Source organism: Humulus lupulus, chromosome 7 (assembly GCF_963169125.1).
Source record: "Humulus lupulus chromosome 7, drHumLupu1.1, whole genome shotgun sequence".
NCBI lineage: Eukaryota > Viridiplantae > Streptophyta > Magnoliopsida > Rosales > Cannabaceae > Humulus > Humulus lupulus.
The window spans coordinates 103623175-103638703 of record NC_084799.1 but is presented as its reverse complement, the minus strand read 5'-3'; the positions used below and the strand labels follow the sequence as shown (position 1 = coordinate 103638703).

Below are 15529 nucleotides of genomic sequence, written 5' to 3'. Positions count from 1 at the left end.
CATATGTTGCCCAAATGAGAGATTGTTGGATTAAAATCCTATTATGGGCCCATATGTATTAATGTATGATGCTATTATAAAGTTTGAAACAAAATAAAGTGAACCAATTATATTATAAGTATCATAGGGTATTTATATGTTATGGAATAAATGTGTAGAAACCATAAGTCATATTTATAATTTGATGAGAGGTCAAATTATAACTATCCAAAACTAATATTAATATCAGTTGATATATACTGTTGTGGTCCCAAAAAAATAATACGACTCTTATTCTCTCATTCCTCATCACAGAGAAATACACAGAGAGATTCTGCTTTTTTGAAATATCACAATCCTCTTTGTATCATCTCTAACAATGACTTTATGTTAGTGTTTCCGTTTTTGTATTTATCTTATTTTTTAATTTAGCAAATGATCTATAGAGTTATGATTTAAGATTTCTCATACATGCATTTATAGTGACATAATTTTAGATTATGTATTGTTTGTTCATGTTATTTGTGTGCATTAAAAATTCTAACATATATCTCATTTCTATTGATATTTTCTGTTTGTATTATCAATTGGGTTTACCGAGTATTTTTTATTCTACATTTTCTCTGTCTGACTTGATTCGTATGGACGATCTCTGTGTTTGGATTTATGTAGGTTTCTGATTACTTCAATTGGTTTTAATGGAATATTAAATTGCTCATCAAACCTCGACTTCCACGAAGAAAAGGCACAAGAACGATGACCATGTTGCGAGCAAGACTACTTAGTTTGGTGGCCTTCGACCCTTTGGAAAGCTAAAATAATTGATGAAAAACCAAGCAGCACAATTGGTGTTTAAACAGGATGATGCAGATTTTTGTTTTAATATTTTTTTCTTTGATATGATATTTTGATATCAGAATGATCTTTACTGTACCGCTAGACTAAATGAGATTTGTTGTATGATAGTGCAATCCGAATTGTAGAGTAAAATTCTTTAATATATATATTTATTTATAGTGGCAACCATAATGGTATATGCTTTTTCTACGTTATCTATCGTGGTGAATCGTATACTTATATATATATTTGTATTAGTTATGATGTTAATATTTTCACATGGCTATGATCATGATCATTGTAATCACAACAAACATTCTACAAATTTTTAAGAAAATTTAAATAATTTAAGATGTCGAAACAGAGTTCCAAACTTTCAATATTGTCACACGCATGCAAATATTATTTTAGACCTTATTTTTACTATTTTAAATTATTCAAATTTTATGGAAAATTTACTGGAGATTTGATATATTTATGATGAATACCATCATTTAAAAAAAATTAGAATCTACACGTGTAAAAATTTACAATTCACTATATTAGTGCACAAAAGCATGCAACATTATAGATGTGTAAATATATTGTAAAATTCATTTGCTCACAAAAATAGTGGGTAGAATGCAAACAACAAAGTATTAAGAATAAAGTTCTCAGTATATGGATTGCAAAATAACATACCTCAAGAACAGTTGATATTATAAATATAATTTAAAAGGCCACAAACTGGAACTACTCTCAAAAGCTTGCTAGTTTCCAATAACCTTTTTGAATCGTGGAACAAGTTCTTGAAGCAATCTCATTCGCTCACAAAATACAGTATGTCATATTGTTTCTCAACATTTATGTATAAATAAGTTAAAAGCTTAATATAAAATGACACAAAAAAGATTAAAAAAAACCAATTTTTGTATATTTTTTTTAATGAAAATTAAATGATTTTATTGATTTTTTTGAGTTAATTTGCACTTTATTCATTGTAGCACAAATATAAAAATTGGACTAAATATAACATTGGCTCATTTTTTGAGCTAAATTTAATATAAAATTTACACCACCATCTATTAGAGATGGTATAATGGTGGGAATAATAGTAACATTCTTGTAATTATATTTGAGAAATACTAAATGCATTCTATATTACAAATTATTTTAGTTTCTAAAATCAATGAATGATATGTATATTCCACAAATGATTTAAAATATAAAAAATCAAATAATATCCACATATTAGGCATGAATAAATAAGAGTAAAAGATAGTACAATAAAGAATTTCCTTAACACTCCTCATTATATTTTAGTTAATGACACAATTATAATTTATTATATGTTTCAGAGCAAAAATCATATTTCTTGTTATACTTTTACACTTTGTTTGAACCTTAGATTTTAAATGAGAAAAAAATAAAATCCAAAAGATTTCTTTTTCTCATATTTGGATTAAGTCAATAAATTAAAAACTCTTTTTTCTAAAAAAATTAAAACTTAAATGTAATATAATATTTTTTTTAAATTTACAACACATACATAAAAAATTAAAAAAATCTCTTATCAAATTTATGAAAAAAAAACTTCCTTTATTTTTTCCTTTTATTTTCCCTCATAAATTTTTTCTTCCTAAAATCCAAAATTCAAACAAATCCTTAAAAACTCATAATAGTGTGTACTCCAATGACATATATTAATAAAATAATGTTGCTTCATTAGGTCATTACATGCTATTTGTTTGTGTAGTATACTTTATATTAAAGCATGATTATAAAGTACCTAGGGTGTAGTTTAGTAGGTAGGTTCATATATTTCAATTTAAAATTAATTATATGTGTGACTTGATATTTATTTTCACCAATAAGTGTATTGGTCACTCTGTTGTGCTTTAGATTAGCTTTTGGTGTGAAGTTTTGCCGTGACTTATTTTGTGCTTGCCAATATTTCATTATTTTCATTCGAATGCCAATGACATGAATTAATTGTGGCTAACCTTGCCCACAAATACGAGTTGGCTAACTAAGCTAGTTTGGAGTGCCATGGTTTACTCGTAGAGTCATTTAGACACTCCGCATCCAAACTTGTTGGTTATAAAATCTAAATGGTATTAACAATAATAATTAAAACAAATACAACAGGAGTTTCAACGTAGCCGCACCTAACTTCTGATTTGTTCATAGGTCACACATTTTCCACACCCCAACAGAAAGAAGAGATTTTCCCAACTTAAATAAAAATTGGAAAATAAAAAAGTTGGACAAAATGTATCGAAAATTGAAAAACTGAAACGGATAAGATACAATCCACTTCGGACGTAAAACCCGATTTCAAAACGGTTAATAATAAATTTTCATTCCGTTTGGGGAAACGACAAATCAATACTCTGTTTCTCTCCCTTCGTCTTCGTACCGCCTGGACTTTCCCTCTCGTCTCTTTCATTTTTCTAGAGAAGAGAAAATACTGAGATATAGAGAGTACACGGGAGCTGCGACCAGAAGAAGCTGAACCTGAAGCCACCACTAAGTTCCCTCCTCTGAACATCCATGTCTGCTAGTTCACTTCTGGTGAGTGCTGCCGTCTTCTACATTCCGTTTCTTTAAAATCGTACTTGTTTGGCTGCTGAGAATTTTTTTTGGTCAATTGAGCGATGGAGTACTTACATTGTTTCATGAGGTTTTAAGTTTATGGAAAACTATTTTTCCATTTGGTCTGGCTATTACTTTTTTTCTTGGCCTACCAAACAAGATTAACGGACGGAATGTGCTATCTTTTTCTTTGTTTGATTTTTTAGTTTTTATTTGTGACTCGAACGTAATGATGTTTATTTTGAACTCTTTTTGGATGAAATTTTATAATAATATAGTTATTTAAAAAATGTAGCTTTGTCTTCGTTCTCAGAGAGCTTGAAGATTACTGGCTTTTTCGTATTTCACAGGCTTTTTCCAAAAACAAATCGAATCTCGAAAAGGTTGGTTTCATGTAATAGTACCACTCTTTTGTTGTTTTCTGCTTTAAATATATTTTGGTTTTTTTTCTTAGAGAGAAAATCACTGTTCCTTTCTCTTTTTCTCAGCTGCATTTGCCTTCCTTTTCTGCAGATTTATACCTATTATTTTTTTTTTCTTCCTTTAGATCTGCTTTGTATTTCCGTTCGTTTGGAGGGAAAGTATTTCTCGAGAAAATTTGAACAAATATTTTCCCGTACAAAGTATAACTATATAGTCATTATAACAAGGAGGAAGGCACAAATATGGTTAGTGGTTCTTGAGTGGTTCGGAGAACTTGTTGTGTTTCTCAAATTTCCTAACCCCACTATAAAAATAACCGATAGTTCCCATTTTCACGGCAGAACTGGAGGAGGGAACTTTTTCCTTCATTTACGGCATTTACTTTGTTCGGGCAATAATCAATTTAGATTTTATGTGGGGTAAAGGGTATAATTGTAATATAGTGATTACCTTAATAATGAGCCTTGACCTGGAGCACTGTAGTAATGTAGGTCTCTGTCTTAGCAACTTGCAAGCATTCATTCCTTTTTGAATTTAATCATAGATCCTTTACGTTGGTATATCTTTTTGCCATTATGGCTTCTTATGTGATGATAAGGAGCACATGTCCTTCATGAAACCTATTTATTGCTTCACGTATTGTCACACATTGGATCCCACTGTCTCAGCTTGTGATATTTCAGAACGTTTATCAGGGATTGTGGGTCAGGGAGCATTCAAAAAGTAACTGAAGCTTAAAATTAACCCATCTCCGTTTTGTGGGTGAATAGGAAAATTATGCAGACCCCAAAAGCGAGGTAACCTCAGAGACTTTTCCTTGTTAACTCTCTTCCCTTAAAATGATACTCTATATCTATATGCAGCTACAGTATATGTGATTCTAGTCACGTAAAGCAGATTACATCTTTCTTTCCTTTGTTTATGATGCACTATTTAATATTTGTGGTACACTAAAGGAGTGCGGTAGGGGTTCACAAATCTCTACTATCTGTGGAACTTGATCAGTCTTAGTTATATAATATTACATTTTTGTTGTTGAATGCTTAAGTCTATTAGTCTCAACTCTTAACATTTTGCATAAGAGTACTGGCTTTGGCTTTCCTTGAATCGTCCATACATGTCTTGTGTACTTCAGTTGCCAAGAACTTGTGCTACTTGCCAAGAACTTGTTCTCAAGGCCTATATGTGGTAAGCCTTGTTAGCAAATTTGTTCTTCTTTAATGAGCATCAAAACAAAAATCCTTCAGTTTGTCTTCTTCTGTTTTTAAGGCTTTCCTAGGCTAGGGGTCTCTTGTGGGTGTGCTACTGTCTACAGGACCTCCTGGTTCTACTAAATTAAATTAATGGGCTTCTTTCCTGGAATGCATAAGCTATTTAGTATATTGCGTCAGCGCTAGGCTGATAACTTATTAGTAGCTTAGTTTGGTTAGAGGTTATCTTAATGTTGTATGTAACATGGGATTTGAATAGTACAATAACGGGTAGCAACGTCGTTATCGTACTGTTATTATGGTCTTTCTTTATTAGCCTTTTAAGTTATTTCTGTCACCTGGTAATAGTTTTGTATATAACTATAGCTTAATTTCAATTTGTTTTTCTTTTATATATTTATTTTTTTGTAATTTATTTTTGACGTAGACATTATAAGTTAACCCAATTAATCTATTTGGATGAACAGGAGAGATAGATTGAAATTTCTTAGTTCAATTTTTCTTGCTTTTTACTAAATCCAAGCGAGGATACTAAGTCTGAACCATGATATGTATTTATTTAAATATTTCCCCCCCGAATTGCGGAAATGCCATGAAGTGGAATCATTATTGGGAATTTTGTTGTTTATTTTAATTTATGTTTTGATTAAACTATGAAAGAAAGGTTAGTAGCATATTCTTTTCTAGGTGAATTCTGAATGTTCTTGAACGTTTATAATTTGATTGGAAGAAAATTGGGCAATTAGTTAAGGTTTAGTGTGAGATTTATCTACTTTCGTATCATTAAGTCTGCCTTTTAAATCTCATAAATTATGAAGTTTTCGTATACACATTACTTTTTTACAATGAATTAACTTACAACTTTTCTGGCTTGAATTTTGATATAAATTACACCGAAGCTTCTTGCTCAATATGTATCAATTTTCCTTGCATTTCCAAATGGAGCATTTTCTAGATTTGAAATATGGTACTCGTTCGTATTTGATATAAACCTGTGCTGTGCATATATCAGGATTTATAATTATTAAGGCATCTTCCAGAAACAATAGTGAGCCTTTGGAAGAATCGAGTGAGCTGGATTCTGTTAGAGTTGTTAGAACTGTTGTGTAACTGTTTGTACAGCTTTCCACAATATGTGGGAATTTGTTATTCTGTTATTGTAACCTCCAGTAATCTATCTAGCTCTATAAATAACAAGCTCACTTTCTCAATGTTTTTATCGGAGAGTCTCTCAAACTTTTTCTCATCTCAATTCTTTAGTTATTTTTCAAATAGTTCCCACTATAATTCAATTTCACCATTGCTATTTTTTATTTATAAATATTTTAAAGTTATAGAATTTCTTGGTGTATTTTAATGCTTACGAACATAATATCATTTCGCTGCTCTTTATGCCAGAACTGGCACCTCTGAGGTGCCTCAGAGGGTTTCTCCTCGAACTGCTCGTCAACCAAAACCAACTTTGTTAGAGACTGATTCAGCATCTTCCTCTAGCCAAGCTACTAGAACGCCAAAAGAAAGAAGCCCTAAAGTAATTGAGCGCAGGTCTCCAAGAAGTCCAGTGCCTGAGGTATTCAAAATCGTTTGCATAACTTTGTTTTGTTGAAATACTAATAGATTACTGGAATGAATTGCTTTGTCCTGGGGCGTGTGTTGGGCTAGATATTATGATCTTGTGTGTGTTACATTTACTGCAAAAACTCTACATGAGGTCAACTGGAGAAAAAATTTAATAACCATAATTCTCTCATTGTGTTCTTATCCCAGCTTAAACGTTTAAACTCATTTCAGCATTTTAAAATATATGTATTACTTCAAGTTTTCATCTTAATTATTTTGATGTCATAAATTTGTTTGTAGTAGTTTTAAAATTTACCAGTACTAATGTCTGTTTACTCCCATAATGCAAACGTTTCTGATACTTATTCTGCTCTTGATCCAGAAAAAGCGCCCAAATAGAATAACTGAGTTAGAATCTCAGATTTCTCAACTTCAGGAAGACTTGAAGAAATCAAGGGAGCAGCTGTGTTCTTCTGAATCAGGGAAGAAACAGGCTCTGCTAGATGCTGAGGACTCCAAGAAGCAATTGCTGGCCTTGTCTTCAAAGCTTGAAGAGTCTCAGCAGCAGCTCCGGGAGCTATCCACTTCTGAGGAAACTCATCTTGTTGAGCTCCAAAAGATTTCACAAGAGCGGGATGAAGCATGGCAGTCTGAGCTTGAAGCTATACAGAAGCAGCATTCAGTTGATTCAACGGCCTTGGCATCTGCCGTTGATGAGATTCAGTGGCTTAAGGTCCAGCTTGAAATGGTAGCTGCATCTGAGGCTGAACAAAGAAAGCATGCAGAATTAGTAAATGGAGAACTTCAGAGTCTAAAAGGAAATTTAGCAGAGACACTCTCTCTTGTGGAGAACATGAAAAATCAGTTAAAAGATTGTAAAGAATCAGAAGCTCAAGCTCAAGAAGTGGTTAGTGAAACTCTGCTGCAGCTGGAGACTGCAAAAAAGACTGTAGAGTCACTAAGGTTAGACGGCATGAAAGCCATTGAATCTTACAACTCTATTGCTTCAGAGTTGAAACAGTCAAGGGCTCATGTAAGCTTCCTAGAAGGACTCGTAAGTAAGCTTAATGTAGACCTCAATAATGCTGGCAACAACCTGCCTTTGACTCCTTCAGGTGAACATGACATTGGTCAGGAGTTTGGAGAGCAAGTAGATGGTCAGTCTACCACAATTGAGGAAGAGCTTAGTAACCTGAGGTCTGAAGTAGGACGGTTAAGATCTGTCCTTGAAACTTCTGAGGCTCGATACAGTGAAGAACAAATTAGGAGCACAGTGCAAATAACAAGTGCTTATGAACTGATGGAGCAGATAAAATCTGGATCTAGTCTAAAAGAGGCCAAGCTTGAATCTGAGTTGAAGAAAACCAAAGTTGACATTGAGGAACTGAAAGCTAATTTGATGGACAAGGAAACTGAGCTGCAAGGTATTATAGAAGAGAATGAGGGGCTTAATTTAAAGCTTGAGAAAAGTCTGTCCTGCCAAAGAGAATATAAACTAGAAAAAGAATTAAAGGACTTGAAGGAACACCTAGCGGACTTAAAGGCAAATTTAATGGATAAAGAGACGGAATTGCAGAGTATAGCAGAAGAGAATGAAATGATGAAGTTGGAAATCAAGAAGAGCCAAGTGGACAATAGTAAAGTGAAAAATGGTGTTGCAGAAGTAGAGGCAGCTAGGTCTGCCGAAAGAGAAGCTCTAGCGAAGCTCGGAGTAGTAATGGAAGAGGCAGATAGGAGCAGCAAGAGGGCAGCAAGGGTGACTGAGCAGCTAGATGCAGCACAAGCAGCAAATGCAGAAATGGAGGCAGAGTTAAGAAGGCTAAAGGTACAATCTGACCAGTGGAGAAAAGCCGCAGAGGCTGCTGCTTCCATGCTTTCAGCTGGAAACAATGGGAAATTCATGGAAAGAACTGGATCATTGGACAGTAATTATAGTCCAGTTGGTGGGAAAATTAATTCACTATACTCGGAAGATATGGATGATGATTTACTGAAGAAGAAAAACGGAAACATGCTAAAGAAAATTGGGGTGCTGTGGAAGAAGCCACAGAAGTAGACAAGTTTATCATACTGTCAATTCAAGGTTATGTTGACTTTTTTCATTTGAATAATATGACTTTTAATATTGTTGAACTGCGTTACTAATGCTTTTTTTTTTCTTCTGCTACCAGATGTATAGAGCCAAGTCCATTTTGCTACAAATCTTGGCACTTGCCTCTGATTCGAGTATGGTCCTTTTTACTCTTTAAACATCAATATATGTAACAGTGAATTCCTTTTCGGCTAAAGATTGAGCAATGCTGCCTTTTGACGACGGAATATAGTGTAGTGGTTGGGAGGACTCGGGACTATATTCATGGTGTTGCCTTGCTATTGTGGGACTTGTTTCAAAATATCCTTTTGATGAACTGTCTTTGGGAACTTACTCCGTTTGAATCCTGAATACAAAGTCCGTGAAATATAGATAAATGTTTGCCCAATGTGCCATGAAAACTCGATTTTTTTTTTCAGAAAGAAAACTTGTCTTATTTTATTTTGGCAATACGGTGGTTTAAAAAATATGGGATTTCAGGGTTTGCATAAATATGAATTTCTTTTGGGAAATTTGATTAATCATGCTTACATTAGCTTAATAATTAAAATTTGAACCAAAGTTAACCACCATATGAAATCAATGCTCATCTTTCATTTAATACCAAAAATACCTCTCTCATAACAAAATCTCATACCTTTCCTCTCTAAAATCTTGCAAGAAAGATACACATGGGTAAGTGATTTTCTTTGATTCTTGTTGTTGATTGTTTTTATGATTTAGAATGCTGTTTAGATGTTGGATCTGTAGTTTGTTGGTATTTTTTGCTGTTTTTTGGGTGAAAATCTTGTTATGTGAAAATCTGCGTTTTTTTTGGTTCCTTGATTAAAAGCCCGATAATGTCCGATAGAAGCTCGATTTGGGCACGATAGTTGTTGAGTTTCAAGGTTAGGGGTGAAGGTCCGATGGCAACCCGATGGTTACCCGATATGTTTTGTTACCCGATGGTCATTCAGGTCCGATGGCTACCCGATGGTTGCCCGATAATTATTTTGAATATATACACCCTTTAAGTACGATAATGGTACGATAGTAGTCCGATATATGGCCGATTGTTGATATTAAGTTACTGCGGACCTAATAGTACGATGGTACACGATGGTACCTATACGTGCCCGATACATGCCCGATCGTACGATGGTACACGATAGTGATAAAAAAACATAAATAAAAACTGTAACTTTTCCCCTGCCCATTTCCCGTTCCCTCTCTCTGCCAAAACTTCACTCCCACAAAACCATCGAGCAACCCATAACTACCCTCACCCGACGCATCTCTCTCCCTCACCCACCCTCACCCGATGCATCTCTCCCCTCACCCGACGGTCTGAAAAACCCCCACCACCCGACGAAGGAAAACCCAAACCACCGGAGACCAAGCCTCACCGGAGACGAAGACGAAGGAAAACTCAAACCCCGAAGAAAAACCGACACCCCATTATGCAAAAATGTCTAGGGTATGTGTTTTTTTCAATTTCTTTTCCATTGGAAAATGTTATAGTATGTATTATTGAATTTGACTGTGTGAAATCTAACTCTGTGAAATCTGGTAAACCGTAAAATTTTGAAAAAAATTTCTGGGTTTTTTAGAGGTACGATAGGGTACGATAGTGGGTCGATAGGGGTACGATAGTATTTGTGTTTTCTCATAACTTCAGGTTGAAGATGATTGTACGATAGGGGTACGATAGTGGTTCGATAGGGGTACGATAGTTTTGTGTTTTCTGATAACTTGAGGTTGAGGATGAAGGTATGATAGGGTACGATATTGGGTACGATGTGTGCCCGATATTGGGAACAAATTGTTGTGTTGTTATAATCCGATGGTGTACGATGTGAGGTACGATAGTGAACGATAATGTTATAGTTCCAGTTTTTATTTTTTTTCATTGGTGTCCGATATGGTGCGATAGTGTCCGATAGTTGCTCGATAGTAGATTGCAGAATATAAAATTTGATGTTTTTTTTTTGTTATTCTATTTAATTGGGTATTTATTTGTTTTATGCAGAACTTAAGACCTCCACAAATGATAGTTCCAGTAGAGGAACATTTTACGGGACGTATCACTTGGCGCGGCAGTTGGTACTTTCCAAAGATTAAAGCAAAATTTATACAGTGTGGTTTATTGGATAGGGTGAAGGAATCCCCTTTCAAACAGTTCTTCAGGGCGGAACCATTAAATTTTTCTGGTGCCTTAGTCCATCAGCTGTTGTTGCACAAATTCAGAGGGGAGAAGACTGACGAAGTCCAGTTTTATATTGGGAAAAAACGATGTAGATTTAGCCGATTGGAGTTCGCTTTAGTTACTGGTTTAAATTTCGAGGCTGGACCGTCTGAAGCTGAGATTAAAGCGAAGAACACTTCGGATCGGTTGATTCTTGAGTACTTCAATGGTCATTCCTCAGTGAGCATAGGGCAACTGCGCAGAGCTTTTGAGAGTTGTCAAATAGTTGATGATGTGTACAAGATGGGTTTGTGTTTATTAGTAGAGGGTGTTTTGAAAGGTCGTGAGGAGAAGTTGATGGTTTGGACTGACATGCTGAAGATGGTAGATGACGTTGACTTCTTTTTCCAGTACCCGTGGGGGAAGATATCATACTAGAAGTTGTTACAAACTTGTCAAAAAGACTTTGTAGAAATGAAGAAGCATTTACAGAAGAAGATTGAGAAAGGAAAGACTCAGAAGGAGGCCAAGTACTCTATTTATGGGTATGCTGCAGCATTACAGTATTGGGCTTTTGAGTCCATCATTGAGTTGGGTCAGGATTATGCTGTGAGATTGGGCCAAGGCATTCCAAGAATGATCAACTGGCAGAGCAAGGAGAAAGTAGAGATACACAAAGAGCAACTTATTAAGTTGTTTGCCAAAAAGGTGAGCTTTTACTTTACTTTTTAAATATTTTGAATGTTCTATATTTTGTTCTAGATATGCAATTCTATGGGTACTGCACGATAGGAATACGATAGGGTACGATTTGAGTACGATTGTGGGGTTATTTTGTGGTTTTTTGTCAACTGTTTGAAAACTGGCTAAGGGGTACGATTTGGTACGATGATGGTCCGATGGGGGTACGATATGTATTATGTATTCTTTATTAAAGTAGTTGTATAGGTACGATAATGGTACGATGTAGTACGATGATGGTACGATAGTTAGCAAGTAATTCTCACTTACGGGTACGATATTGTTATGTTATGGGTACGATATTGGTACGATATTTGCATGATATGGGTACGATATGGTACGATTGAGGTACGATTGGGGTACGATAGGTTACCATTGTTCATCGATGACAATTACTTATTTTTTATATTGTTTTACTTTCCAATCTAAATATTCATTGTTTTTTGTGGCAGTTGACAGTATACCCCTACCTGTGTGCCCGACCTGCTGAAGAACAGTATGTGAGGAACCTTACAGACAATGAAGCCCCATTGTATGTGGACATGGGGTTAGAGGAACTAGAGGTGGGTGCTGATGGACAGCCTACACAGGAAGCCTTACAGAGCCAGGCTGAAAAGCTTGCTGAAAAGTTAGCTGAACAAGCAGAAGCAGCAAATATTTTTAAGGAGGTTTCACCACCTCCAGCACCTGAGGTTCCCCCATCAGCACCTCATGCCAGCACCTCCTCCCAAGATGAGCAACCAAGCTACTCTATGATTTTGGCCAGGTTGGAAAAGGTTGAAGGGCAACAAAGTGCCCTTATTAAAGGTCAGTCCGAGATCTTGGGTCAATTGCAGAAGCTGATGACAATGATGGAAGATCTTAGTAGGCCAGCTCCAGATCCACACCCTCAGTCCACTGAAGAAGGCCCTCAGTCTCTTGTAGATGAAGACATTCTCCCTAACGATTACAGACCTGATGATGTAGATGATCACATTTTTCACACACCAGAGGATATGCAAATTATTGTAATCGGAGATACTGAAGATTCTGAGGTACAATTCTTAGACATAGCTCCACCAGCACCGGAGAAGAGGAGAGAAAGAAAGAGGCCTAGGTGGTTCGATGAGTACACTGCAATAAAGAAAAGGAATAAGAAAATGAAGACAGTAGTGAATGTGGATCCATTGAGGGTTGTTGATGGAAAATTACTTATGACCTTTCACAAGTGGTTGCTTGGCACTATTGGGAATAAATATCTGAGGGAATGCTTCTCAGGGACACATGATGCTGCTTGGTTCCTGAAACTGCATACTCCGAGGACATGGCTTTCTGACTTTGTAAGTTTTCTATAACTTCATAATTAAAAAATGTTGAAAATTTATTTAAATGTTTCTATAAGTAGTTGTACGATATAGGTACGATGAGTGTACGATGGTAGTACGATATTTATAAGTGTCAAATTATAAACTGTTTATATTGTCAATGGTACGATGGTGGTACGACACTAGCACGATAGGGGTACGATATAATTTGTTAAGTAGTTACTATTAACATCGTAATTTTAGAATTTGTAGTGGGACGATATAGGTACGATAGTAGTACGATAATAGTTAGTTTCTATATGTTAACTTACTTTGTCAATGGTACGATGCTGGTACGACAGTGGGACGCTAGTGGGTACGATGGTGTATACTACCGTAGTTTTTGCCATAAAGTTACGATGATGGTACGACATTAGCACGATATGGGTACGATAGAAGGTTTTATTGTTGTTATTTAGTTACTATATATTCATGTACGATTGGGGTACGATTATGGTACGATTGGGGTACGATAGTGACTATATTCATGTTTGATAGTTTTTTGTTTATTTATTTTGGTACGATAATGTGGTTACTGACTTAATTTTCCTTTAATAATCAGTAAATGGCAACAAAATGTCGAAATTTAGTTCGACATTTTTTATCATCGTACCAGTATCGGGCCATATCAGGCGGTATCGGGCAAAGGTTTATTTATGTTTTTGATCACTTAAAACACTAATATCGGGTACCATCGTTTACCATCGTACTATTAGGTCTGCAGTAGCTTAAAAACAAAAATCGGGCATATATCAGACTATTATCGATCCATTATCGTACTTAAAGGGCGTATAGATTCAAACTAATAATCGGGCAACCATCGGGTAGCCATTGGACCTTTATGACCATCGGGTAACCAAACCTATCGAGCAACCATCGGGTTGCCATCGGAACTTCGTCCCTAACCTTGAAACTCAACAACTATCGTGCCCATATCGGGCATCTATCGGACACTATCGGGCATTTTAGAAAAAACTCAGGGAACAAAAAAAAAATGCAGATTTTCACAGAACATGATTTTCACCCAAAAAACAGCAAAAAATACCAACAAACTACAGATCCAACATCTAAACAGCATTCTAAACCATAAAAACAACCAGCAACAACAAGGATCAAAGAAAATCACTTACCCATTTAATCTCTTCACTATGAGCAAAAATAACACAAAGCTTAGTGTTTCTCCTCAAACAATCCTCAATGTCCGAATGTGTATCTTTCTTGCAAGATTTTAGTATGGAAATCTTGTGTGTAAAACTTATGGTGAAGAGAGAGTGAGAGAAGAATGTATGGTGAAGAGAGGTAGAGAGGAAGAGGGAGAATAGAGAGGAAATGTGTTATGAGAAGGGTATTTTTGGTATTAAATGAAAGATGAGCATTGGTTTCATATGGTAGTTAACTTTGGTTCAAATTTTAATTATTAAGCTAATATAAGCATGATTAATCAAATTTCCCTTTCTTTTTTCAAGGAATGGGCATGTTAGCTGCTATAGCATCACATGCAACAGAGGAGAATTCCTATTCTACCTAGCATGCTAAACAATAGGCAACTCCATTACCGTCCCTAGCAACAAACCTGAAACCTTGAAAACATGTTCTAGGAGTATGCAAATGAATGTTACAAGCAGCTCATCTAAATCACTGCAAAAAATAGGGGAATTTACATCATAATAGATTTTTTTAAAAAGTATTTACTTTTTTTAAAGCATTAATATTATTTTATATATATAAGAGTTTTTTTATTTTATTATATCAATATTTTTTTTAATTATTACAGTTTTCTTTTTAATTTTATTAAAAACATGCGAGTGAATTAAAGGATTTCACGAATGCAAAAATAGGAAAAATACACACATGTCCATGTTTTATTCAATTGTTAATAAAAGGTACTTTCTATTTTTTTGGGTCATAAATATATTGTTTTTTTTTTTTATATTTTAACCGTCCTATTATTTTTTTTAAAAAAAATATATTACCTGGTTTCAAAGTATTTTAATTACAAAACTTTGGCATAAAAAAAAAAATAGAAAGCAACTAAAAATCAATAAGACATCAACACAATGTAATATAATATTGTCAAAACTGCAACTAAAAAATTAATTAGAAATCAAACAAAAATAAACTAAAAAAATAACAAAACAAACAACCTCAAAAAAAAAATTAAATGTAAAAAATAAACTAAAATACATTCCAAAATAACTAAAGTAATACCCACATAGACTAAAAATCAACTTAGAAAAACTTATCAAAAACACATTATTTTTTGAATATATATTTACACACACAAGCTGTAATGACCCACTAATCTAGACTAATTGGACCATTATCGAAACTATACATAAAAACTTACATTTTACGAAAATACCATAATTTATTGAGTAACTTGAAAATAAGAGTTATTTACAAAGAAACAGAATACTAAGAAGGATTTTGGGATCCCATTGTCTTTAAAACAAAATAAGGTTTAAAATAAAAGACATTACATAATAATGCGGAAAATACATGTAAAACCATAAAAAAAAACATAAAAGGAGACTACATCCTCGAATCGATAACGCTCGGCCCCTTGACTCCATTCATCATCGATACACATCCTCCAAGCGTCACG

At 34.6% G+C, this 15529-nt stretch overlaps 2 protein-coding genes across 9 annotated transcripts; both read left to right on the top strand.

Annotated features, from left to right (window-relative positions):
• Window positions 1-3145: 3145 nt before the first annotated feature.
• LOC133788503 (interactor of constitutive active ROPs 3) lies at window positions 3146-9182 on the top strand. Of its 8 annotated transcripts, none has more exons than XM_062226012.1 (6): window positions 3146-3369; window positions 3704-3773; window positions 4509-4610; window positions 6423-6594; window positions 6967-8667; window positions 8756-9182. In XM_062226012.1, exons 3-5 carry the CDS (start codon window positions 4591-4593, stop codon window positions 8638-8640), a joined length of 1866 nt encoding a protein of 621 aa, XP_062081996.1. In that variant the 5' UTR covers window positions 3146-3369; window positions 3704-3773; window positions 4509-4590; the 3' UTR covers window positions 8641-8667; window positions 8756-9182. The 8 variants fall into 8 exon arrangements, with proteins under 8 accessions (XP_062081996.1, XP_062081994.1, XP_062081998.1 ...); XM_062226010.1 differs by having other exon boundaries at window positions 4497-4610; XM_062226014.1 differs by having other exon boundaries at window positions 4482-4610.
• A 2108-nt stretch (window positions 9183-11290) lies between these two features.
• Window positions 11291-12968, top strand: LOC133789816 (uncharacterized). Its single transcript, XM_062227539.1, has 2 exons — window positions 11291-11548; window positions 12034-12968. The coding sequence occupies exons 1-2, from the start codon at window positions 11315-11317 to the stop codon at window positions 12913-12915; spliced, it is 1116 nt and encodes a 371-aa protein (XP_062083523.1). The 5' UTR covers window positions 11291-11314; the 3' UTR covers window positions 12916-12968.
• Window positions 12969-15529: the final 2561 nt, after the last annotated feature.

Coding starts and splice junctions, on each gene's coding strand:
- LOC133789816 (XM_062227539.1), top strand. CDS start 11,315: ATGAAGAAGCATTTACAGAAGAAGATTGAGAAAGGAAAGACTCAGAAG. Junction 11,549..12,033: donor TTAAGTTGTTTGCCAAAAAG/GTGAGCTTTTAC, acceptor TTTTTGTGGCAG/TTGACAGTATACCCCTACCT.
- LOC133788503 (XM_062226015.1), top strand. CDS start 4,591: ATGCAGACCCCAAAAGCGAG. Junction 4,611..6,422: donor ATGCAGACCCCAAAAGCGAG/GTAACCTCAGAG, acceptor TCTTTATGCCAG/AACTGGCACCTCTGAGGTGC. Junction 6,595..6,966: donor CAAGAAGTCCAGTGCCTGAG/GTATTCAAAATC, acceptor CTCTTGATCCAG/AAAAAGCGCCCAAATAGAAT.